At 39.3% G+C, this 26,122-nt stretch overlaps 1 protein-coding gene across 4 annotated transcripts in view; it reads left to right on the plus strand.

Moving 5' to 3' along the window:
* Positions 1-26,122, plus strand: part of LOC131055550 (aberrant root formation protein 4) — a 205,619-nt gene that overhangs the window by 52,236 nt on the left and 127,261 nt on the right. For 3 of the 4 annotated variants that reach the window (XM_059216795.1, XM_059216796.1, XM_057990020.2), the window contains exons 4-6: positions 24,010-24,073; positions 24,264-24,448; positions 24,576-24,635. In XM_059216795.1, the coding sequence (XP_059072778.1) occupies positions 24,010-24,073; positions 24,264-24,448; positions 24,576-24,635 (309 nt within the window). The remainder of the gene's footprint in view (positions 1-24,009; positions 24,074-24,263; positions 24,449-24,575; positions 24,636-26,122) is intronic. The other variant, XM_057990026.2, reaches the window with a different exon arrangement.

A 26,122-nucleotide genomic window follows, 5' to 3' on the forward strand; every position in this document is an offset into this window, starting at 1 on the left:
GTGAGGTTAACAATACTAGAAACTTTTGCAAAAATCAGATCTTCTAACATCATGTTAGATATTGGTTGTGAAGAGATTATTTTCTAAATATTTCAAATATTTTGGTCTGTTATTAATGTGGCTCATGCAGAGAATGTCATAACATCCATGCAGTTTATTATGTTTGATTTTTGACAAAGAAGATGATATTCTAAGCTATTGTTAGCTAATTTCATGGCTGTTTGGAGAAGGGAGCAGGGTATTTCAGAAGTGGCACATGTGTTGTTAAAGAGACCGATTAAACAAAAAATTGAAAAAATGAAAAATTATTTGATGGAAGATGAATTTTGTTCTTGTGCTCTACAAATTACAGATCCTAAAATAAACAAGAATTAATTGAGGAGAGAACAACATTGTTTCACAAGCTAGGAAGCCTAGACACCTAGTCACACATGTGGGAACAACAAAGAAGATGAATTAGTGAGTTCCATCACATGTTCATTCTAGTAGAGTGATGATGAGAAAAAAGAAGAAAGTGAGACAGTAGAGCTTGAGGAAAAACAAAAGACATCGGAAATCTCTAAAGTTATGAGAGAACTTGAGATGGAGCTTCAGATTGGTTTAGATGAAAGGTATGCAAATGATAAAATTTTTCAAGTTGCTGGAAGTTCTAGATTAACAGATAATGAACATTTAGATCAATTTAGTGAAGTTTATTTAGAAACTGGAGGAGAGGCACATGAAGCGTACGGCTCCCATGATGACACCATTGGAAGGTATGAAGAAAATGCTGATTTTTGTTTGCTCACTAGGAGTAGTTCATTATCTTTGCATGCTTCTGACATTCATAGAAAAGATTGGAATAAACAGATGTTGGTGATGAAGGAGAATGAAGTACAAGCCTTATCAAAATTGGATAATACAAAAAAGGTCATTGAAGAATTAATACAAAAAGCATAGAGAGGTCAGCTTGAGCAAAATGGCACCGTTGCAGATTTACAAATATTCAAAGGAGTAATGGAAACAATGAAGTCTGAATGCTTGACTTTATTTATTGATAGAGATGTGTCAGTCAAAATTATAGACGAGGCCTTAATTGCATCTAAGGAAATGATGATTAAGTTTGATGAGCTCACCCTAAAGCTTAAATCACCGAAGGACTCATTAGAAAGTACACATGGCACTTTTGAAGATAGAAGATCAGCTTCATACTATAGAACAGTTCAAGGAGAAAGAAAATGAAGCAAGGATGGATGAAATCCAGCAAGTTATTGATGAGCTTGATAAACTTCATGAGGATTTTGACTTAGAGCTTGATTAACTTCGTGAAGAATGTGTAAGTTATGTGTCCTTAAATGATTTACAGCTATTTGCTAATCCACTCTTTGAAATGGAAGTAAATTGACAATTGATACTCCACTTTTTGAGTTGAATAAAGAGACACCTACAAGTCCTAGTCCCATAGCCTGTGATAATATCAAAGTGGTACAACAAAAGTTATCTATATCACAAGAGGGATCAAGTATTAGGAATTGCAAACTCCCGATTTTGATATGGGTTCCAGGTGAAGTGTATAGTCATGAAACAGATGTTAAACTCGGTTTCCATCGTGCTGAAACCATCAAGTCAGCAATTCATGATGAAAAAGTTTGAAATATGCTCAATAGAGCTTTAGATGAAGAGCATATGAATATCAAGGTAGTGTCGCATCAACACGATAGAGATTAATTTTCAAGTAAGTAAGCAAGTGTTTTCAGGAATTGAATGGAGAAATTTTCAGTTGGTTATTGAAAGGGAAAAAAACTCAGATTTTACAGATGTCATATCAGCTCTATCCTTCTTTGTTTTTGTAAGTAGATTTCCATATTGCAGCTTCTATCCTATTCTCAAATTGCTGATTTAAGAAAAATCAGATTGTGAGTTATGGTTTCTTGAACAGCTGTGATTATGCTGAATTTGACATCATAGAATTAGAATAAAATGTTGGTAGGCTGTTGCTGTTGAGAAAGATGATCATTTCAATCAACATTGATCACATTTGGAAGGCAATGCATGTAATTTATAACAATCCTCAATTATTTTCATCATGTATTCAAGGTGGGCTACATTTTTTGTTGAAGAGGACAATTGATAACCTCAACAATAAAGTTTATTTTGAGAAGTTATGTGTGATTGATTATACACAATTGATGAGCATCATTCAATTCCATGCCCAAGGAAAACAATTTAGATGATTTGTAATAGTATTGATTTTGAGATGGATAATTTCAATTTGTGAAGCGAGGATTGTCACGCCTCTTTTTTGAGTAATCAAAATAATTTACTTATTTAATATTAATTTGCTTGAATTGATTTTGTTTTCTAAATAAGTGCAACTTAATATTTTATTAAATTGAAAAGGTTTCTCAAGGTTAAGAAGTGCAAGAAGAGAAATTAAAATAAAGTAAAAGGAAAAAGAAGGCAAAAAGCCATTGGAAAAAGTTATAAAAGAAGAAGCTGGTTATTGAGAGACATGCTTGTTTGAAATTTTATTTCTATAAAGAATAAGAGTTTTTCCCTTTTTTCCAAAGGATGAAAAACCCTTCGGGTTTGGATTTGAGGATGAAGGCCCTCCTATCTTGTGGAGTGATCTCATCCAAGGACCGTCAAAGTGCTGCAAGGATTTCAAAATGTGTTTGAAAATCCTTGTTTTACTGCGAAAGATTCCATTCAGGGATCACCTTCGGTGCTGAATGTAGTTAATTTGAAAGTCTAATTTTTGGGAATGGATTTTGGGTTTTGATATTGTGTTGTAGATAGGGAATTTGTAATGTCCTCTTCTATAGAATAGCTTGAAGTCTCCCGTTTAGCCTATTTAGTTCCTGTAAGCTTCTGGGCTATATTAGAGAATAAATTTAACTAACTAAATAAAGTTATCCAATAAAGCAATTCTTTGGAATGACTTTATTTTGATTAGTTTTATAAGTGATTTAATTGTGTTAAAGGGGAAGTATTAAATGCCACTTTATCTTAATGAAATATTTTAAGTGGGAGATCAAAGTCTCCCTTCATGAATGTTCTATCGGAAAATGTGTGGTATGAAGCTCAAACTACACAAAAGAGAAAAAAACAAGCATGCCCAAATACTCCCTTTGTTGAATTTGGGTTTAAGCATGCCCAAATATTCAGGAGGTAGCCACCATTGCTTGTAGATTCAGATTCCATGTTGTTGGTAGGCAGATTGGAACGGTCGTGGAGACACCTTGATGAACAGGGTTGTAGAGGCAACTCGATTGTAGACGCTATTCTTAAATTCTCTACTATGTGAGCTTGCTAGGTCATGAGAACAATGATACCATAGGAAGAATCACAAAAGTAATACTAAGGGTTTAAATTTCCTTCAAAATTGTTTCTGCCCTGCATTTAGGGTTTAATTCGCCCTTCAACTAGTTACAGGTATAATCCGATGCACAAAGCTGATTGTTAGATGCTGAGAGGTTGGAGGAGTCAATGATAGGGTTTGTAATAGCAGTGGTGACCCCTAGAACAACATGCCAGCAAGAGAGAGGCTTGAAGTGCTAAAATGTTTTATATTTCTATATTATTTATTGCAATATTTTCAGGTGAAATGGATTTGGGTTAAAAGGGTAAACTGGAGGTATCTGGTCTGAAGTAGCATTCAACACTAACTTCATATATGTCTAGCAATATTGTATATTGCAATAGCTTTGCAAAGTCTCCAGCCGAGTGAACAACTGAATTATGAGGATATAGCTAGACAGGTATTTAATTGTTGATAAGTATGTGCAAAATTCGTTTCTGATCAGTCAACTGAATGTTATCTACCAATTTCATGATTTCTCACTACTTTTAATGAATGACCAAAGGCCAAATTCATATTTCGGAGGAATCTGTCAATTCTTTCTAGCATTTCTTGTATCAGTTATAAATCTTTAAGTTAGTGAATAGTGTATTGGATGAAAGATCCATAAGTTATGATACTCATGAAGATCATTTACCCATTTGTTTTGATTATGTGCTAAGTGTTTGACAAAATGTCAAGACCAATCAGATAAACAAATGTTTGTAGAAATCACACGTGTGTTTGAGTTTAAAGGCAATTAATTGCTATTTGTTCAAAAAAATCAGTTCATCTCTTTACATGCTGGCATAGAGTCATCTAGAAGTTAAAGGTGATATAGACCTTTCATGGTTTGCCTCTTGCTTACTTTCATCAAGGTCTTTCTAAGAGCTTAGCCAAGACAATGTATAGATAAGGACAAAGTGGGTTCCTTTGCATAAAACACCTTGAGGAATTGAAATGGTCAATATGGGAGCTATTGATGAGGACTGAAATTTAGTATATGAAAAAAAAATAATTCCAAGCTCTCTAGTGATAAGAGAAGCCAAATTTTTCCATTATATTTTCTTGAAAATCTTCACAAACTTTGTCACAGTCCTTAGAGATGTCTTGCTTCGACAATAATCCTTAGGCCTTGGAGATAGATGTCAACTTTTAACAATAGTTTTGTCCAACTTCTTGTCTTTAGGAAGTGAGTTTTATCTTGAGCATTTGATGTCTCTTCAGAAAACCTACATGCTTTTGAGAAATATTGTCCATAAGCATGGGCTTAAGCCTTTTGGTCATTACTTTGGGGATGATCTTATAATAGAGTACTTGGTCTATAATTCAAGACTCACCTTCCTTTCTTAGGGATAGAACAATATAAGTATAATTCAAAGTATATAATAATATCATGAGAGTGCCTGAATTACAGTCAATGGAGATGATTCAAAAGTGTGATCCAAAAGTGTATGAGGTAAGTTACCTAGACAATGAGCTTGTTTTGGTAACTTGTTATGATTTGCGGTTTGGAAGGAGGGTATGTCTACACATGCTTTATTATAATCTAGAATTTCCAGAGTTGATCTTCTGTGGTCAATAAGTTTGAAGTGACAGAGTGGACACTATGCTTATTATCAGGTAGGTTGTTTTGGTTTGATGTGCCAGGGGTTTGTAATGTGTGCTCAACGCAGGAAGCATGTGAATGACCATTAGGACTAGATAAGGCTACATTGAGAATTGCATAGTGTGTTCTTTCATATGGACTAGTGTGTGGGCTATTGGACATAGCCTATTACACGTTTTGTTAAGGGTTATGTTCCTGGCCAACTTGTAAAAGCAATAATCTTTATTTTAGGCTGACATGTGAATGCACTTGTAATTATAATGCATATATATAGTGATCTAGGATATGTCTTGGAAGGTTGGAAAGCTATGTAATTGTTGTGACGTATTCACACATCGCCCCATTGCAAATGGGGACCCCTGCTTTTTGCTTTTTAGGGTTTGTTTTCTAGGTCTTTTAGGGTTTTGTCAGTTAGCCTTTGCATTTTGAGTGTCGCCAAGGGGATCACCTGGATAGCAGGTCCTGCTTGAGTGAAGTCCTGATCCTGAAATTTGGCTAAGTCTGAAAGTCCTGATCCTGAAAATTGGCTAAGTCTGGAATGCCCTGATCCTGAAAATTGGCTAAGTCTGGAATGCCCTGATCCTGAAATTTGACTAAGTTTGGAAACTGAAAAACCTCCAAAAACTAGATTTTGCAATATAGCTCCTGGAGGTCTGAAACCACTCTCAAACATCCTGAAAGTATATATGGAATATAACTTAAAGTATAAGAAAGAAGGAAATGTTTCTTATTACTTAAATGTTATATTCCATAAAATTATCCTGTTGGAGAGTTCAAAAAAGTCGGATTTCGCTCCTGACCCTCTCAGGAGGTCCAAAGTGAATCTCGCCCCTGACCCTTCCAGAGGGTCCAAGGCAAAAATCAACCTAGGACTCATTCCTGGCCTTATTCGACCAAATTTTGATTTGCAAAGCATTTTGTTTGGACTTTGTAATTGATTGAACACCTTGAAGAAAATGATGAATTTTGGCCAAGACTAGAAATTTCGCTCCTGACCCTTGCTGAGGGTCCAGGGCGAAATTCTCCATGAAGGTCATTTTTAGCATTGTTGTGATCAAGATGAGGTATTAAAGGCAAGATGAGCGGTGGAATAAGCATGATAGAGTACCCAGACTTGATTGAAGGTGATGAATTGAAGGTGTTTTGTCCAAAAGGTAAAAAATTGCTCCTGACCCTCACTGAAGGACCAGAGCGATTTTCTTTATATGCACCATCTTGTGACCTTTCTCGGACATGAGAATTTATTCATAGCATGAAGTAAGATAACATCTTCCTTGGCAAAGAAATTTCGAGATGAAAAATGAAGCAGTTTGATCAAGGTAGCAAAAATCGCTCCTGACCCTCACTGAAGGTCCGGAGTTAGATTTTCAAATTTGCATTATTCTTGCAAGATCAAAGTGATTTTATGATTGGAAGGGATCAAGGAAAGCGTGTTCTACCCATTGAATATAATTTGGATGATCATCAAAAGAGGAAATCAACCCAAAAACAAAAAATCGCTCTTGACCCTCATTGAAGGCCCAGGGCGATTTTCTTAAAAGCACATTATTTTATCACTTGTTGGACATGAAGATATATTCATAGCGTGAAACAAGGAAAGTTCTTCCCTATCAAGGTGAGTTCAAAGGGAAAGGTGAGAGAAAATTGTTTAAATTTGCAAAAGCGCTCCTGACCCTCACTGAAGGTCCGGAGCTAGATTCTAAAAGTACAATTTTCTTGCAAGGGAAAAACAAGTTTTGTGATTGAAATAAATGAAAGAGGGTGTGTTCTACCCGTCGAAGATAATTTGGAGAAACAAGGAGGCATAGACAAGCTTGGACTTGCAAAATCGCTCCTAACCCTCACTGAAGGCCCAAAGCGATTTTTACAAAAAACTACAACTTTTCTTCAAAATTGTGCTAAGGCAAGGACGAGATAAGGCAAAAGGACCCCAAGAAACTTGATGAATATTGTATTGCCTTTGAAAATTGAGGATTTTAGTCACAAAATAAAAAATCGCTCCTGACCTTTGCTGAGGGTCCAGGGCGAAATTGGTAATATCCTTCATTTTTTGCATTAATTGAACGTTGACATTCCTTGAAATTCACCAAATTTACTCACTTCGAAGCCTTTGGAAGATTAAATCAAATTCACATTAAATTAAAGGCATTTCAATTTAATAAATTAATTTTGTACCTTGAAATAATCAAAATAAACATCCTAGAGGTATTAAAATTAATTTAAATAATTAAAAAATTAAAGGTGGAGCACAAGCCCTTATTTTAACTTATTTTGACAAGTCGGCCCCCCTTTTTTTTTGGAAATTTATTTATTTTTAAACCTCTTTTTGCCAAGTCGGCCTAGAGGGAGCAAAGGGGTGAGCGCTCTATATATTGGAGGTGTTTTTTTCACAATTCAAATCATTCAATCATCCTTTCAAGATCGAATCTGGAGAGCTAATTGAAGGTGCGAAATCTAGCTGGAGTGGAGTGAATTTCTACTAAGTGTGGAGACTAAGGAGGGCGAAATTCATTTTGAAGGCTATTGGAGAGGCGTATTTCTTGCTAGTTTGGAGGATAATTTCCAGATTTTTTGAAGACATTTGAAGGCGAATTTCCAGATCTTGAAGAAGCTAGTGGAAGGTGAAGTTCTTTTCCAAGCTAAAGGAGGCGCATTTTATCCAAGGGAGAGCTTTGATCTACACTTTGCCTAGCAAAATTCATCTATTTTTACATCATTTCTTAGAGTTTAATACTCAAGAGGAGGTATGGCAAAATCATCTTAACACCCTTGTTTAAGGTTTGATTTTTTTTGATTTTTTTTAGAAAAGTCTAAGTATTGCATGGTTAATTAGGAAATGATAACTCAAGATTTATCATGAAGTTTCCTAATTAAAATCTTAAATCTTCCTTTTAAGTTTAATTTCTACACTTCAAGATATATTATTAATTGTGAAATGTTGTGTATGTATCAAGATGTCGACTCCCAAGCTCGAAGGATCTACAAGTCGGAAGGCTCTCCTCAAGGAAAATCAAGCCAGATCAAGGACGGTCTCCTCCAAGAAGATCAAGCAAGGAGAAGGGCGACTTCCTCCAGTCTAGCATCGACAGGGATGACCTTCTTCGATCCAGCATCATCAGGATAAGGGCGACCTCTTCCAGTCCGGTATTCCAAGACGAGGTACATCATCATCCTGCACATCAAGGACACAAGAAGTCAGAGCAAAGGGTTCGTTGAAGAAGCAGATAGTTTCAGAAGTGTTAATTAAAGCGAGCTTCTCAGCAACATCAAGTTGAATATCTACCAAGTTGCAAGTGTCGGACGAGGTGGCATCCCAGTCATCACTTCTCCAGTCGGATTGGTCCACCTCAGCATGTCCAGATTCAATGTACCTAACTCATGGAAGGTGGCACAAACTTCGATGTACCTACCCGAGCTATTCATTGGTGGAATTTTCCAGAGAGGACATGTGTCCAAGCAATACAATTATTTCATCGGTCAACATTAAATTTTTTGTAATAAACCCTAATTAGGGTTTTCATTGTAAAATCTTGGCCATTGATCTCGAATTGATCTAAGCCATCGAATTGTATTGAGGGCACTATATAAGCCCTGGCATTTTATTTGTAAAGGCGAATAGAATAGGGAGTTAATAGAAGACAGATAGAGAGTAGTTAGAAGGTGATTAGCTAGTTGATAGAATTGCAATTAGAGTAGAGTAGAGAGAGAAGGCAAAGATTGTTGCCAGGGTCTTGTTGTAAAAGATTTGTAAAGCTTCATTGAACAAATGGTGAAATTTATGGGTCGATTCGACAATTTGCATGGTCTCTATACTTCTCATATTTGATTTCGTGTTATTAGATGAGTGGAAGAAATGTGCTTGATTGATGGTGAAATTCGTATATCCATACTACTAGCAGTTTGTTGATTGCAGACTTGCCTTGTGTAGTCAACTGGAATCATTTAGCTTAAGCTTAACTTCAATTGTCGCTTCTTCATTGATATGCATCAGCCTGATGGTGTCTATGCCTGCAGTGATGATTTGAACATCATAAAGCTTTCCTTCAAAGATCGCACTAACCTTGTGGAGATGGTCTCGGGATGTCAAAACAAGACTTAGTTAGAATTTCATCAAAGATCATTCATTGCTCTTACATTCTTAGTATTAAGATTAGATCCTTCATCTTTTTTCCTTTTTTCAAATCAAAGTTAGTAAGACTTGTGATTCCAGCAAATCAGACGTTTAGTCATCAAGTGTAAGTCCCCTTGTGATTCCAGCAAAATCACATCATACCACAGAGAGCTTATCCACACTTAGAGATCCTACATACAAGAACCTTGAAGTCATCCTGATTGATCCTTTTCGTGATATCTTCAGCATTCAGAGACTTTATTCAAGAGAGGATAAGGTACCTTTAGGTATTTTATTCTGTGTTTGGCTGTGTACAAAATACACGTCAACAGTAATATGGTCTTCAATGCAATTATCCAATATGCGTTTGATATGTGAATTTTAGGGTAATGCAGTGTGAGCTACATCTCAATCATTGTGCGGTTTCATTAGAAGATCATATGCTGTGTATAAGAGTGTTTTGAAGATTGATCATATCAAGTGCAAGACAAGTTTTCAGTTTGAAGGTCCACAATTCATATCTTTGTATTTTGGTGGGATTGGTGTCTCACTTGCTGAGTTGCTGTTTAGATCTTGGAGTAGGGGATTGGTGTCTTCAGTAGATCGGTGCTTGCAAAAGTAATAGGGGATTCGTGTCTCAAGTAGGTTGGTGCCTAATTTATATTGTAAATGACTCATTATCTTTGTGAGGTTGGATTTGGATAGTAGATTCAAGTAGCTATTCTCACCATGGTTTTTCCCATCTTGGGTTTACATGTACATCTGGTGTTCTTTGTGTGGATGTGTGCTTTTATGTGTTGTTTAATTGCTACATCATTAGGACGATTTATAAGAGTTGCTTTGATGTTTTAAGGTTCTTTCTTGGAGAAGTTATTATTGGCAATTGATGTTTAATTAAGTTGAAATTGGGATATATTGATTCCCCCCCTCTTAGTATATTGTGTGCCCTTCACAAATTTCCTCCTTTAGGAATCGTTTAATTAAGGATTGATTTTGGACTTATGATAAAATTTTAGGAATATTAGTTAGAAGTTCTTTTGGGATCCCTCACCATTTTCCTTGTCTTCTTATAGGAGCTCCTCAAAGGTTCTAACCACTTCCTTGCCAATCTCTTATTGATTGTCAAAAATTGCTCCATGGTGACCCCTAATTTGAGGATCTTATTATATTGCAAGAATTTGCTATTCCTATCCTTCACTCAGCCCATGGGATTATATACCCTTGTTCATAGATTCTTTCTTTCATCCAGCTTCTCCATATCCCTTTTCCTTTTCAGCTTTCTGATTGTCATCTATGTCATGGTGCTAAATGGCATTGTACGCCCGCTTAACCCTTTTCTCTCTATGCTGTTTTGGACATTTTTTATTTTGCATTTCTTTGTTCCACCTTAACATTGCCCTTTGAGGAACATAAGTTTATTTTTTTTGGTGAGCATTTTAAGCCTTGGATCTTGTACTCTTATTGCCAGTATCAAACCATTTTTTCTGCAAACTGTGGATGCCACAACGACATATTTTCAAAGTGAAACTACCAATCCCGAGGAGGATAATCCTCTCCAATCCACAGACTGACTGTTTCAGAATCCACACGCTTGCAACATTTTTGATTTTAACTCTAGATTTTAGTTATGTCAAGTCTTTCTAGATTTTCTGCAATATAGTCTTTCCCCTTTCATTTGTTTTTCCAAGTGACAAAGCCATAATTAGGTTTAGAGTTCCATAACTACATGTCTCGCAAAATCTTGCGGCTTTCCCAATTTTCGGTTTCAAATAAGTTCACCGTTCTATTTATTAGAAGCCTCAAGGAACATAATGAAATTGCCTCAGATTGAAAAGAGTGGAAGGCTTCTTTCATAAACACATTGTCACTGGAAGAGATGCCATCTATCTCAATGGGACCAATCCTCTCTCTATCCCGTTTCTGTCTAATAATGCTAAAAAAGTATTTAGAGTCTTTGGTCCCCTCATGGAGCCAAGTCATTCTAGCTCAATTCGAGCCTCTTGATGATGACAATTCTGAATCTTTCTTAACAAGGTCCTGGTTTGGTGCAGGAGCACCTAGGTCCTAGTTTTCTTGTTTTTGCAAAATTTTGGCTTGTACTGACCTTAGCCAAGTCAGTAGTGAATAAGGACTCCAAGAGGGTCCTTGATTGAGTATTTTGGCAATATAGGTCTAGGTGGAGTTCATTTTGCCTAGATTTGCATTTTTGAGTAGATAATGTGTTTTGAGTAGTGTTGGCCTTTTTGTTGGTCAAAAGTGTCAAATGTTGACAAAAGCTTTAGAGGGGGTTAAGTAAGCCTTAGATATGTTTAAGATGTCATGTGTGATGACTGGGTATAGGTCTCTTAGGTTGGAGAGATCAAAAGGGTCAAAAACACAAAGTTGCAAAAGTTGCAAAAAGTTGTCATGACAACCTTTGTCCTGAAATTGGTTAGCGGTGGATTTAGGGATTGCTCAACGCCATGGAAGGATAACACGTGGGAAAACTATATAAACCTCCTCCTGCACGTTTGTCAAGGTTGGTGTACTTGGATTCGGAAAGCAATAATAAAAACACAAGATTTTGGACTGCACTTTTACATTGTTCTTGTCAATTTTGCATTCTTGTGAAAGCTTAATGGATTGAATCCATGAATCCAATGATGGATTTAGATTCAATAGTGTGTTGCAGAGTAGGTTTTTCATTTTCAAGCATTGTAATTAGTTTTACTACTGTTGAAGTGATTTGATTCACAAATAGCCAGTTTTGGCTTGTAAATAGTCTTTTCTTTGTAAACATGGGTTCCCCATGAATCCCACACGTGCTGCCATCACGGCAACCTTCTGTATAGTGTAATTATGCAGGTTCAAGTGTTGGATAAGTGTTTGATCATGACTGACACCTCTTCCTAGGCGAGTCTAGGAGGAACCCGGTTAGAGAAGAAGAGGTGAAAAAGTGTTGAATAGTGCAGAGGTGAATGCAAAAGCACCATTTCTGAATTTGGAGGAGTTCATGGAGTTGGGACAGACTTGTATGAACGAGGAGGAGCCTTGAAGAGTCCATTTCATAGCCAAACCCCAAATTGCCTACTCACTGCCGGTGTAAGCCTTTGAAAACCCTACAAACCCTCATTTTTAGGGTTCATACCTTGTACGGTCAGACCAGAGCCTAAAACCACAAAAATCTATTGGGCATGGGTATATCATTGAGGGAAAACAAAACTTGTTTGGGGGTTCTTTGAGTCGATTTCCTCCAAGCCCTAGAAAATCGGTCTAGGAGGCCTAATTAGGCCTAATTCCTTGTAGCCCTTTTCCGGGCAAGATTGCGAAACCGGTAGGAAATCTTAAGATTGCAAACTACCAAAGGACTCCATATGCATCAAAAACATGTTAGAAGACCTTATTACACCTCTGCAACATCTCATTTCAATTGGGGGTCATTATGACAAGTTGAAGCTAAAAGGCTAAAATTGAGCACTAGAGAAGCACAGTGAATTGATAGGGTTCCTAACCAAAACACCTGAAGCAAACACCCTAGAAGGGACAAGAACCAAGCGCTAGAAGAGAGTGAGAGGGACTTGGAGGCCTAGAGAGCAACTGGGCTTGGTGAGTTGGTGGAATTGAGCAACATCAACTTGGGAAGTGTTGAGCAGGCTAGGTGAACCCCTATCATGGTCCTAACTACTTTATTTTCCACAGTCAAATCATCCCCATTCCTTTGAAGATCTCTCTCAAGGCTCAAAAGTTTTCCCAAAGCAAATATTGAATATTCCTTCTGTCCATGGCTTTGTTTTTCCCCACTATACTGAACAAGTTTCTCCAAAGAGACACAAAGCAGTCCCAATTTTGTATAGCGGAACCCTTATTAAGGTTCTTAGAGAGCTCAGTAGCCACACTGATACCCTTTAGACCATCAACATCACTGAGGAGAGAGACATTGAGTTTATAGCGAGAGGAAACACATTTCCTAGGGACAAAAGTAGCCATTGCAAAATTCCACACAAGCCTCAATAGGAGAGTGGTCAGACATGGAGGTAGGGAATACAAAAACAATCCTATCTTTGGCATCTTTTCTAAAGGTCAAGAAGCATTTATGAGCATAAAATCTATCCAACTTGGAGTAGATTATCTTGTGTTGAGATTGATTATTGCACTAGGTGAACCAAATATCATTATGGTCAGAGTTCTTTTCCAGTGGATCAACTAAAAATAGTGTTCTCTTCTTGGACCAAAAATACATCTCATTGCCTTTCCAAAGGCCTTCTCTATCACCAAGTCGTCTTCCTTATATTTTTGCATGTTGAAGTCCCCAACAATAAGCCAGGGTACCTTAGGGAGGTTAAATGTTATACAAGACCACAAATCACATCTTTCATTATAATCACTTGAGGCATAAATGGAATAGAGCCCAAAAACTTTTTTGTCTATCTCCAAAGTTAACCAAACCAGCCTATTACATGGAGAAGATCCCCATAAAACAATAGTTTTGGCTCAAATGTCCTTAATAAGGATGCCTCCTCCTCCTTTTCCTTTATCATGAAGAGTACAAAAGGCCTTAGCAGACTATCACACAAAGTTAAACACAATCCTTTTTCAATCCAATAACCTTGACTTCTTGAACACAACACATCCAAAGTTGGTCTGTATTTGCAAAAAAGGTCTAAGAACATATTTTTTGTCAGGAGACTCCAAGCCCCTGGCATTCCAGCTACAAATGTTTTCTCTCATTAAGAAGAGAGTTGGGAAGGGGGGAACTTCTGATTCTTATACAATCTTTCGAAACACTGAGGGACTTTGTCCACATTCATGGTTTTATCTTGACTGGGATTGTTATCTTCTTTCCCTTTTTAATCCCCCCTCTTATTAGTATTAGTGCTCCCAGGCCTCTCTAATTGTTTCTTTTTCTTCTTTCTTTCAGCATCTTTATTCTTTCCTTGAGTATGATTAGCAAGGTCAGACTCAGTTGAGTACAATGGATTGAAACAGTTAAGTATGGGCGTTTTAGCTACGCCATTTGAAATACTTGACAAAGCCTTTGACGGTCAGTGTTTAACAACAATCTATTATTACAAGAGTCAGATTTTATGGTATCCAAGGTTAGTTGTTGGGCATTCTTGGGATAGGGCTTAACCCTGGAGGCTTCATTAGGATTGAGCCCATTATTATCAACTCCAGGGGGAATAACCAAACTCTGACCAGACTAATCCGATGCTCTCACCACTACCAACTTACCTTCAAATAAGGGGTTAGATTAGGAGACTGTAAGGCTTTCATCCTTACCAGGCCTCATATTTGAAGGAGGGAGGGTCAAATTAGGTTTAGGAGTGTTTATACTACCAATACCTTTGGAGATTTATTTGCATCAATATTATTGATCATATCTATAGAATTGTGTGAGCCCACATGATTGTTAGGCTCAACTACCACTTCTGAATTATTGACCACTTGTTTAGGGTTCTTATCATTACTAGGAGTGTTGTTTTTATTTTTTAATATTATCACTAGATTGCTGATTTTTATTCACAACAATTTTTGGACAATCTTTTCTCAAATGTCCATTCTTTTTACACAGGAAACAAGAATTTAGAGAACCAATAGTTCTAATGCACATGAAATCACTTTATATTCAAACTGAATAGAGAGCACATTTGGAATAAGAACAGAGGGAAGCAATGAAATTAACACTTTAGCATTTAGATGGGGCAAAGTAACCCTTGAATCCTCCGCTAGTAAGACATTTCCAAGCAGTTTTAGCATATTAGGAATAATTTTCTAGAGTTGGGGAGGGACATTTTTAATTTCCATCCACCTAGGTGTGGATTTGGCAACAATTTTCTCTCCTTTCTCTTCTGGGGAACATGGAATGGCTTAGAACAGTGACTGACCAAGGTTCCATAATTCATAGTGCGACTTTTTTATGAACCTTATCTTTCATAGTGCGACTTTTGAAAAAAATCACAAATAATTGAATAAATCTTTCTGCAATATCCTACAAAAGGCTACGTAATCTCAACTTTTAACCCAAGACATAAGAACTCCAATCATCAAAGAACATCCGAGGAGGCAAGAAATTAGCATCCAAACACACAAAGAACACTGCAATATATTCTTAAGATGGTTCTCTTCACACTTTACCACATGGAGTTGTAATGTCCCCTCCTTCCTAGTAGATTACTCAGATATAGAGGTTCACTTGTTAGCCATCTCCGGAGGTGAATTTAGTGAATAGGAGATGATTGCGTTGGCACATGGGGGTCTATACTTGACATTTGGGCACTAGGAAATGTTATTATTTGATATTATATTGTTATTATAATATAAAGTCCCTTTTTCTAAAAATAGAAAAAAAATTAATTAAAGTGACTTTATAAAATAAGTGCAAGGTCGAATTGAATTTATGAAAAAGACCCCATGGCATGTTTTCCTAGGCATAAATTGTTTTTAAAAGGTGGGGCCAAGTCAATGAATAATAAGACCCTCAAGTTGGACGATTTGGCAAGGAGGTTATTACATTAATAAATTTCATTAAATTAAATCATGAGAACCCAAAATGTGCGATTAGGGTTGAGGAAGCATAAAGCAATGTTTGGGGTTTCTTTTTTCGCATCTTTGAATCATTTTTACAATTAGCTTCTCGGGAATCGAGCTTTGCAACTCATTTCAGCAGCATATCAGCTTTGAGGAACGAAAAACTCCTTGAAGACAGTTGGATTTGGACAATACCCCAAGCCACAAGCTGGAGGGATTCATACAAAATTCCTAATTGTCCTTTATTTCAGATTTAATTCAGCAGTTATAGAGGATTGTATGCAGATTGGTGAGGGTTTGGAGACCTAGAGGACAGCCATTTCGTATTCTAAGTCAATCGTACAGCTTCTTTATGCAGCCATACCACTGTGAGATTTCATGAATGCCCAAACTAAATCGATCCAGCCAATTAAGGGCATGAATCTCATACATATTGCATAGTTAGCATTGCACAGGAGTAATTCAGTGATTTATTGGTTACAGGAATAATTCTCTCTTCTAGATTAGTGTTTTGTTCAGTAGATTGAATAATCCTCCCGGGAGCCAGGTGTGGAAATTAGTGGAATTCAAGTATGTGTTTCTGGTAATTACTGTTGGGTCAAATAAAGCTCATTAGAGCCATTTCCAGCTTTTGGGTGTTGTTAGATTGCATTCTACACCAGTTTCCTTAATAAAATGCATTCCAGGCATGGCGTTGGACACTTGGTATGCGGTTCTATTATCCTATTGAAATAGATTCCTTAATTCTGAAATTATTGTACTACTGTTCTCAAAAATCAGAATTCTGGGTTTTGTTATCAGTCATTTATATTTCTGTATTTTGGATTCAAAAATATTATTTCATTGGCAATCGTTCATGACAAAACCCCAAACAATTCATTGGTAACAAACCCCAAGCAAACACCTCTGAAAACAATCATAAAACCACCGAACTGCAGCATAAAAATTCAGGTCAGTCTTGTTGGGATCTTTCAGGAGCATATCTAGATTAGGAGAAATTGAGGCTAGCACCTTCGCTCCTTACCATCTTTTCCATTTCTAGTACCTTCACACTCGATGACGCTTCCATCTCCCATTCTAGTTGGTCTGGCTCCCAATAAGGATTTATCATTAACCACTTCGAATGCAACAGACAGAAACGCCACCTCACCTTGAACTTACTACCTTAAGGCTTCCTTATAGCATGACTTAGCAGATACTGGAGGAGCCGAGGGCTCTTCAACCACGGGAGTTGTATGTTGTCGGGAATAATCATTATGTTATGTTGTCGTCGGTAATTGTGGGTTACGACAGTCATTTAGTCTTCCCGAAGGGCAGTTGGACGCGACGGTTGGTCGCACCCCTTCGGGTATTATATATTGCATACCTTTCCTTCGAAGTAGGATCATTATGGTATTTGGATGCGATGTGATAAGCACTTAATGTACATGGACTGTTGAATTAATACAAAGACTGGTTCTTTAATATATTTCGATTATGTTCTTTGCATTTACTTTTTGTATTTAATCGTTTACCCGTATGTGGCAAACATCTGGCGCCGTTGCCTAGACATACTCGGGAAAGGAAGGAGCGGATGGCGTACGGACATGATGGGCCTAACCGTCAGTGAGATTAACCCAGAGGTCGACGACGCACAAATGGAACTCTACGATGGAGAGGACACTGCAACGAGGGAATTCTCAATCCTGCTTCAGGCGGCCTCAAGACCTACGTTCGAAGAGAGGCCACGGAGGCTGATGTCCGAACAAGTGCCGTGTGGACCGCACTACGAATCGGTTGATGAACCACCTCCCCCGGTTGCTTGCACAGGCATCACTGGCACAACGAACCCGCCTGGAGGAGATTGTCCGTGAGGAGTGACGCCAACAGTACGAAGAAAACAATCGTTGTTGGGACGCAGAGCGTGATGGCAAGAGGCGAAGGGGAAATTGAACCCTGTAATAATGTCGGCACAATGTTGACATAAATTGTGGCCGAAAGGGAAAATAATTTTCTTTTTTTTTTTTTTGTGTACATGGTGTGTGCTTGCTATGTACGGAAGTGATTTATGCCCAATATACTAAATAAGGACAAAAATAAAAGATACAAAGTGACGAATGGGAAGTGGCACAAAGGGCGTTGAATCTCAGACAACAGATAGAACGAAGGCGTAGTTCAAGGCAACTTGCCGAGGGACGTCCGACCGAGGGGTTGCTCGAAGAGAACCCAGGAGGTGTCACGGAGGTTGCGGAGGCAGAGATAGACGGAGAGAATTATACTCTCTACATTGTCGTACGGTTGCTCGAAGGGAACCTAGAAGGAGTCACGAAGGGTGCTGAAGGAGAACTCTACAGTTCGCCAGAATACCACCGTAGGGTAAGAAGTTGTGAAGAGTTGGTGGAACAAACAAGGCGAAGTCTAAACCTGATCGACGCTACCAAAGACCTACTAAAGAACTTGTCCATTTCAGAGGACAATCGGAGGGAGACAACCAATCTGACGAAGACGATCGAAGGTGACGGTATGACCGAAGGTGTCGGGGGAGCACAAGGGTACTATACGGGAGGCAATTTGTTTGGTTTGAGGTTAGCAACCTTCTCCAGAGGACCCACAAGTGGAGGGTCAAGTGCAGGAGGCGGAGGCGGAGGATAACCAGGTACAAGCACACAAGGCATCGGAGGAGCAAGACCTAGTAGTGGGATGGAAAGTAAGCAGAAGCTGTCGAAGTTCAACGGCAATGGGAAGGAAGATCCCATCCGCCATTGCCGCACTTGCGAAACTATATGGTCAACGAACGGTGTTATCGACCAGGATGAATGGGTAACACAATTTCCAACAACCTTAAGGGGAGTGGCCATCGACTGGTACTCCGATATGGATAAGGCCAAAGTCGGCACATGGCCCAACCTGAAGGAGTTCGAAATAGAGTTCCGCGTCCTCAGAGACGACAATGAAATAGTAGCCGAAATCTATGGCACAAAGCAGAACATGAATGAGACGGTCCGAGCCTATAGTTGGCGGCTCAAGGAACTGTTGGGGAAAATGCAGAGTCAACCAGCGGATGGGTTGAAAAAGAGATGGTTCGTGGAGGGACTGAAACACTCCCTCCGGAAGAAGATGAAAATTGTTCCACCAACCTGGTACGAAGATGTATATAATAGAGCGATGGATCTCGAGAGCGAGACCAAGACATCCAAGAAGAAAAAGAAGAATGATAGCTCGTCCGAGGCTGATGAGTCTTCCGAGGGAAGCAGCAGCGACGGCGAGTCCGGCAAAAAGGTGCAAGCCCTGCAGAAGGACATGCTGAGGATGATGAAAGAGTTGAAGGTTATGAAGGGAGGTTCGAGGAAGACCGACGAAGGGGAGCTTTGGTGCACGGAATGTAAGACGGACGGCCACACGAAAGGCTCCTGCCCAAAGAAAGCCTATTGTGATATATGCCAATTGATGGGGCATTCCACTAGGGAATGCCCCTACAACATGAAAACATGAAACCAACAAGTATTGCTTATGCAGGAACAACCAACTACATCGGGCAGTACCGACAGCTCCCAGGCGAACAACAATGCAACATTGGGAGGCTACCGAGATAACCAGTGGGGAGGATGAAACAACAATAACAACAATAACAATACAAGGAGCCGGATCCAATACGACTCCAAAGGCCGACCGATGATACAATGCAGAGCGTGCAGCCAATGGGGGCACTTCGCCCGAAACGGCTCGAAGAGAGAGGCCACACAATGTTTGTGCAAATGGTGTGGACTGGGAGACCACGAAGATGCCACCTGCCCGAAGTCCGGCGTCAACTTGCTCAATATCGAGGAAAACAAAGAATAGGAAGTGCTGGCCGTAACCCGAGCCCAAGCTAGACAAGCAACGTGCCCAGACCCGGAGATGGAGAAGCGAAGGGTACGGGAAGCACGGGAAGAAATTGAGAAAGAGATATGAGAGGGCGAAGGTGAAGGGTACGACGGGTACTTCCAGCCGACTGGAGGCTATACTAAATCAAATTTTAAAATTGGAGGTGCCTGTGAGGGTACACGATCTCCTCCAAACGATGTCTCAATTACGAATGGCGTTTCTAAATAATCTATCCCAACCATGCACCAATACCAACCACTGCATGGATGTTCCTGGGGGGTCTACAATAAACCCCATGCTGCTGGCAGTTAACACTGGAAGGAACTCGACCATTGTGGAGATGGGTATCCTTGGCACCATTCTAAACAATACCATCGTCGATGGTGGATCGGGAGTGAATGTTCTTCCAGAAGAAACCTGGCGAAAGCTGGGGAAGCCGACGTTGTGGCCACCTACATTCAATTTGTTGGGAGCAGATCAACATGGAATCAAACCCATCGGGACACTGATGGGCCAACAAGTTACCATCGGGGCGCAACCCTTCATACTGGACTTTGTGGTAATCCCACTAAAGAAAAAAGGGTATGATGCGATCTTAGGGAGAGGGTGGCTGGTGGCAGCCAAGGCCACCCACAACTGGAAGAAGAACACTCTGTCTATGGAGAATGGAGGAAGGAAGTTTATCATAGACCTTGGGATGCAATTGGTTAGTGAGGAACTGGCATCATCTTCAGAATCAGAGGGTGAAGGAGAAGGTGACCTAAGGGACAAAGGACGAGGCTGCATGGAGCCCAACGACGAAGGGATTCTCAAACTAGGAGAGTGCTCTGAGGATAAGACGGGGTCATTGAACGGGCTCTTCCACTGGCAGATGGAGGATCACGAAATGTTCCAGAGCTACAGGCTCGAAGTAGAGGAACCAGAGCAAGTAACAGAGGAGGTGTACCTGCCAGAATATAGAGAATATTGGAAGGGAGATGCCCCAAACCCCGGTGACGTAGATAATCCCAAGATCATTCGTGTCTGCAACGATTGGAACTCTGTGTGGAAAGCCGCAACCTTCAAAATTTTTATTCTTCTTCTTCTTATGTATGGGATGGAGACCATGGTCCCTGTAGAATTTATGGTTCCAGGTCTTCGGAGGCCATTAAAAATAGACTTGCCATCAACGGGTCCAAATTGAAACCCTACCACGAGAAGCGCGCAGGGGACCAGAGAGGCCGGAAGGACACCCGAGAGTTCGGAGGGGGACTAGAGAGGATGGAAGGGGACCCGAGAGGCCGGGCAGGCGACTCGAGAGGCAGAGGACCAAAACGGGAGACTCTCGGGCGAGGCAAACCGAGAAGAATGAAGGGTGATCCCAAAGGCATGGGACTCGAGCCGAAGACTCTCTAGACAATTAGATTAGGAAAAAAAATTGAAAAAAAAAATGAATAAATATATATTTTTTGCAAGTGGTGGTGGGACCACTATATGGTGGAACCACCACGGGAGACCACCGTGCGGTGGAACCACCACGGTCGACCACCGTGCGGTTAGGCCCCGTTCGGTGGGACACCGTCCGGTGCACCACTGTGCGGTGGGACACCGTACGGTGCACCACCGTCGACGGAGGTCACCGGCCTGTGAGGGCGGAACTCGACGGGTATTCATCCACCGTACGACCTTCCCAGCTATCGTACGGGAGACCAATCACCGTACAACACCAAGCTTCGGGTGACCCCAGTCGCTGTACAACTCAGCCACCGTACGAGTTCACTCCATCGTACGACAGACCACTCCATCGTACGTTAGATAACCTTTGTACGGGCGCAGGACATTACAAACCATAGGCTTGAAGGAGCACGGGCGACGGTTTAAAAAAAAGGGGTGAAAGGAAAAATACCGCGACACGACAGGGATAATCGGTGATGATGGCAGGGGATGGCATGTGAAAAGAAAAATACGCCGACATTCAAACTAGCATGCATTTAATTTATAAAAAAACAAAAACAAAAAAAAAATCACCGATCAGATTGAAAAATCATTCGATGGAGTCTGGAGCTAGGACACTGAAAAAAATTAGAGTGGAGAAGGTTTTTGGCATCGTAAAATATCACAAAAATAATGTGCGCCGTGGACTTCCGTGTGGTTCTGAAGGTTGTAATATCACAAAAATGATGCGCTGCCCCCGGACCCCGCGAGGGGTGCTGCCCCTCGACCCTGCTGGGGGCACTGCCCCCAGACCCCCAGTTTATTTTTGAGCTACAATGCACTTTTTGAGTTGGGCAAAGGGCATCAGAGAAGTCACGGTAAGTGTTGGGTTGTCCCGTACTGTGAGAAAGAAGTCTGAAGCTAAGCATTGGCGGGGAAGCCATAAGCCATAGAGGGAGATGGATTTGGAGGTTGCGAACAAACAGAGTTTGAGGGAAGGCACTGCAAGAGCGCAAAGTCGTACAACACCAGGGAGTTATCTTAGCCTTTGTGCCAGAGGGTTGTGGCCACTTCCAGGCGTGAATGGTATGCTTTGAGGAACTCAGAGTATGTCTCGACTAGATGTTAGGTTGCCTTGGTGGATGCACAGAGGGATTGGGAGGAGCTGACCACCAGGTTGGAGGCAGTAGTAGCGTGAGACTTAGCTCAGCGTACCTAGGAGTTGGATGCCGAGAGGGCAACGCGAGTGGCTATCGAGGACAAATTGGCTAGGGAGACAATATCATTTGAGTAGCAGTTGGTGGAGGCTGAAAAGCGTGTTTTGTAGACAAGTTTGGTTTAGGCACAGGAGGACTGTGATGTCAAGGAAAAAAAAAAAAAAAAGACCTCCTTGCGGAAGCAATAATGGTGAAATCCGCACTTGAGCATCGGATGGTAGCAGAAAAGGGTTTTCAGGCGAGGACGCAGTAGGTGTATGAGTTCCGGGCTCGACTGGCGTCAGTAGTTCCTGCAGTTCTATACCTTGGTTTTTTTTAATGTATGAACATCATCTCCATTTTGTATTAAGTCATCCGGAGACGACTTCTTTTCTTGGGGGGATGATGTTGTCGGGAATAATCATTATGTTATGTTGTCGTCGGTAATTGTGGGTTACGGCAGTCAGTTAGTCTTCCCAAAGGGCAGTTGGATGCGATGGTTGGTCGTACCCCTTCGGGTATTACATATTGCATACCTTTCCTTCGAAGTAGGATCATTATGGTATTTGGATGCGATGTGATAAGCACTTAATGTACATGGACTGTTGAATTAATACAGGGACTGGTTCTTTAATATATTTCCATTATGTTCTGTGCATTTACTTTCTGCATTTAATCGTTTACCCGTACATGGCAAACATTGTAGAGTCTCTAGATGGTTCTGTATTCACATTTTGGGTTAAATTACCAATACCACTGCTGTCATTTGTCATTGCAACTGATACGAGAGCAATAACCATGCAACGGGTTTGGACATAGGAAGGGAGTAAATGAGGAAGGGAGTGGGTGATGTCACAGCCCACTATCCCCATAACTGACTCAGACAACCAAGGTAACCTCAGCCCTCAAGCCAGGCATCGGGCGTGGGAGACAAAGATGACAATTTAAATTCAAATTTATAAAATCAAAACAACATATACAACTGCCCAAGCATAAAACAAATAGGAATAGCACACAAAAATAGCAAAAATAGAGAGCACCCAATCTGGAAGAAGAGAACGAAGAAGCACAAATCTGGTTAAAGTGATGAATAGAACTAATCTAAGACCTGTAAGTGATAGCAAAAGCTCCGAGAGGCAACAATGGCAGATGACTGTTCAGCTTCGGCAGAGCTCCTGCCACCCACCTCCTTCCATCGCCCAGGTTTAATAATAAAAGAGGCTATGATTTTATTGCTAGATGCTGCAATTTCATCTTATAAAAGTTGTGATCTGTTGTATTTTTTGCAGGGGCATGACATGTCTACTTTAGATACTGTGGCACTCTTGATACCTACAGCAGCCAATTTTGGCAATGACTCTTATAGTTTTATATTAGTGAGAGTCTGAACAAAATCTTGCAATGATGACTGTGCCTTTAATCTTGACTTACTCTTGTTCTTTGTGCTTTATTTATGGTATATAATATATAGTCTAGGGCTTCTAGAATGAATCAATTGTAATATCACACTTCAAAGTTTCTTTGCTTGCTTTTGCTGCTCTTATAAAACTTGGCTGTCTGATGACCACTGAGATCTGTTGTAATTTCAAATGGCTCTTGTTTTGCAATACCTCACTTCTATCAATATTCTTAACCTTTTTTGTTTTTTCCAATCAAAAAATGAAACCAATCAGTAAGAATATTGCAAATTTAAAGCTAAAACTAAGAAACAAACAAGCAAAAGAAAGGAGTCCACAGAAAAGAATGTTTAATAATGTTAATGTTCATTAAGGATATTAATTATTATTAATAGCAACTTTGAGATGAACTACTAGCACAACCACAAATGTAACTGCGATTTATATCAATAATACAATATCAGTGTGACAGTTAATACTAAGCCTATCTGATTACATATACAATCTAATGCAAAGGAACAATAAGAAGAGTTTCTTTGAACAAACATTAATATTTTTTCATAGATCTATTTTCTCATCGAGTTCTCTAATGTTCAGGTTATCCTTTGTTGCAGGAGTTATCTAAAACCAATGAAAATTTGTCATCTTCAATTTATCTTTTGCATGGTTTCTCTATAGGTAATTATACAGTTGGGACCAAATGCTTTCATCTTCAGTATAAAAATGACCTGGGATGAGATTATTTTGTAGCAGAGTAAATGTCATCATTTGCTTGGATAACTTAGTTATAGCTCTGGGAATTTGTTTTTGGTAACTGCTGATTGTTATCACTCTACTTAGATCACTCCTTGTTTTGTTATCTTACCAGTTATTGGTCGAGTTCAGCGCCGTCCTTTTGAAAATGTTAAGGTAGCATTGCCCATAATTTTAGCTGTTGGGAAAATTGCAGCTTCAATAATGTCAGATGATGACAGCAAAGATGTTGCCGCGGAGATATTTAAGAAGCTAATAAATATTGCTGTGTCTTTGCGAGAAGTTTGTAAGAAACAAGTGGTTTGTTTCATCCTTCCTGGAAATATATTTGCACAGAAGTTCTTAGATAGTCTAAGCTGGCTTAATGTGTTTTAACACTGCTTTTACAATGGAGGGACTCAGTAAAATTGTGTTTCTACTGGAACAGGTGGCTGAAAAGAAACAACAGCTTTGGTCCATCCTCAGTCTTTATACATTGCAACTTATGGTATGGATTTTCTTAGCAGTACATCATTGTTTATGAGTAATTTTTTAGTTATTTGTGAAATGGATGTTAGATTTTGAATCTACTGGTGTAAGTTATCCTCTGCTTGTTTGCTAAATTTTATTACACTGTCAGTGGCTATCATTATTCCTAATGAGTAGTAAATATAATGCAATCAAAATTATTACCGATATAAACAAGTTAAGAGCTATCTATGAAAGTTTAGGTACAAGCATCATCATATCATTACAAAACATGAAATATTAATATGTTCAAGATAAGAACTATCTATGAGATTTTACTTACAACCATCATCATATCATTACAAAACACAATAAAATATAAGAATAGGGATGTATTCCTTTATCATTGTTGTAATAAAGCTCATGGTCTCCAGAATGCATACTAGATTCCACATAGGGTAGACAATGAGCTTGTTGTGGAGAACTTTGATTACGATGAACCAATATGAAAGTCGTAGTACATACCTTACCAACTACCACATGTCAAAGACTCAAAATTAAAGTAGTTATACCAAGTTTATCACGTGACATCTAAGATACCAATCGTAGGACTAGTTTGAGTTTAGGTTCTTGGGTTTGGTCAATTTTTTTTTTTGGGTTTGGGCTCGGCCATACAAAAACATATAATAATCAGAAATATATACATATTTGTAGTATTAATTAAGTTTCCGAATACCAGATAGCATCATATCATAAAGAAAACCTTTATAAAATATAAAAAATAAAAAATACTATAATTACAATTAGTCAAGCTCAAATGTCATGATATCTATTAAATTAAAAATATGATGTCGGGTGTCAACATTCAACCATTTTTAATCAGGCATCAGTGTTATATGTCAGAGCCTGAAAATGAAGGTTAGTTTACCCACTTACAAACATCAGTCGAATCATGCCACTATCTGCACAATATAGTCCTGCCCATTGCCTTTGTTGACATTATCCTTGGCCTTAGTTTTTGGTGCTTGTCTTTAGAACTTGTGGAGATACATGTTTGAGAGCCAATAGAATGGTACCATTGCTAGGGACATTTTCAGTTGGATTTTATCTTGGGTGGTTTAAAAGTTCAATTCTACAAGTATTTCCTGTTTTCAAGAGGTGGTGACTTTAATGTCACAATATTAAAGTTTCTATTGCCAGTACAAGCCTGCTGGTGGTGCTACAAGTCATATCTCAAGTTGTTCCAGCAGCAGGTTAAGGTACATAAAAGCGTGTTCTTTATCTTCCTTTCTTGAGACAAGGTTTCTTTCTTGCAAAGAAGTATACCTTTGCAAAAGGAATGTGGTTTAGTTTCAGCATTACAAAAGTTTTGTAGTCATGGATCATTGTTTTAAGGATGACTCTAGGTTTGGGTTGAAACTTTCATATGCTTCATATTATGCTTCTAGCTCTAGTTTCAATACTGATGAGTATGATCCAGATTACTATAGTGATTAGTATTTGAATGCTCAAGTAGTTATGAACCTA

Source organism: Cryptomeria japonica, chromosome 2, assembly GCF_030272615.1.
Source record: "Cryptomeria japonica chromosome 2, Sugi_1.0, whole genome shotgun sequence".
Lineage (NCBI taxonomy): Eukaryota > Viridiplantae > Streptophyta > Pinopsida > Cupressales > Cupressaceae > Cryptomeria > Cryptomeria japonica.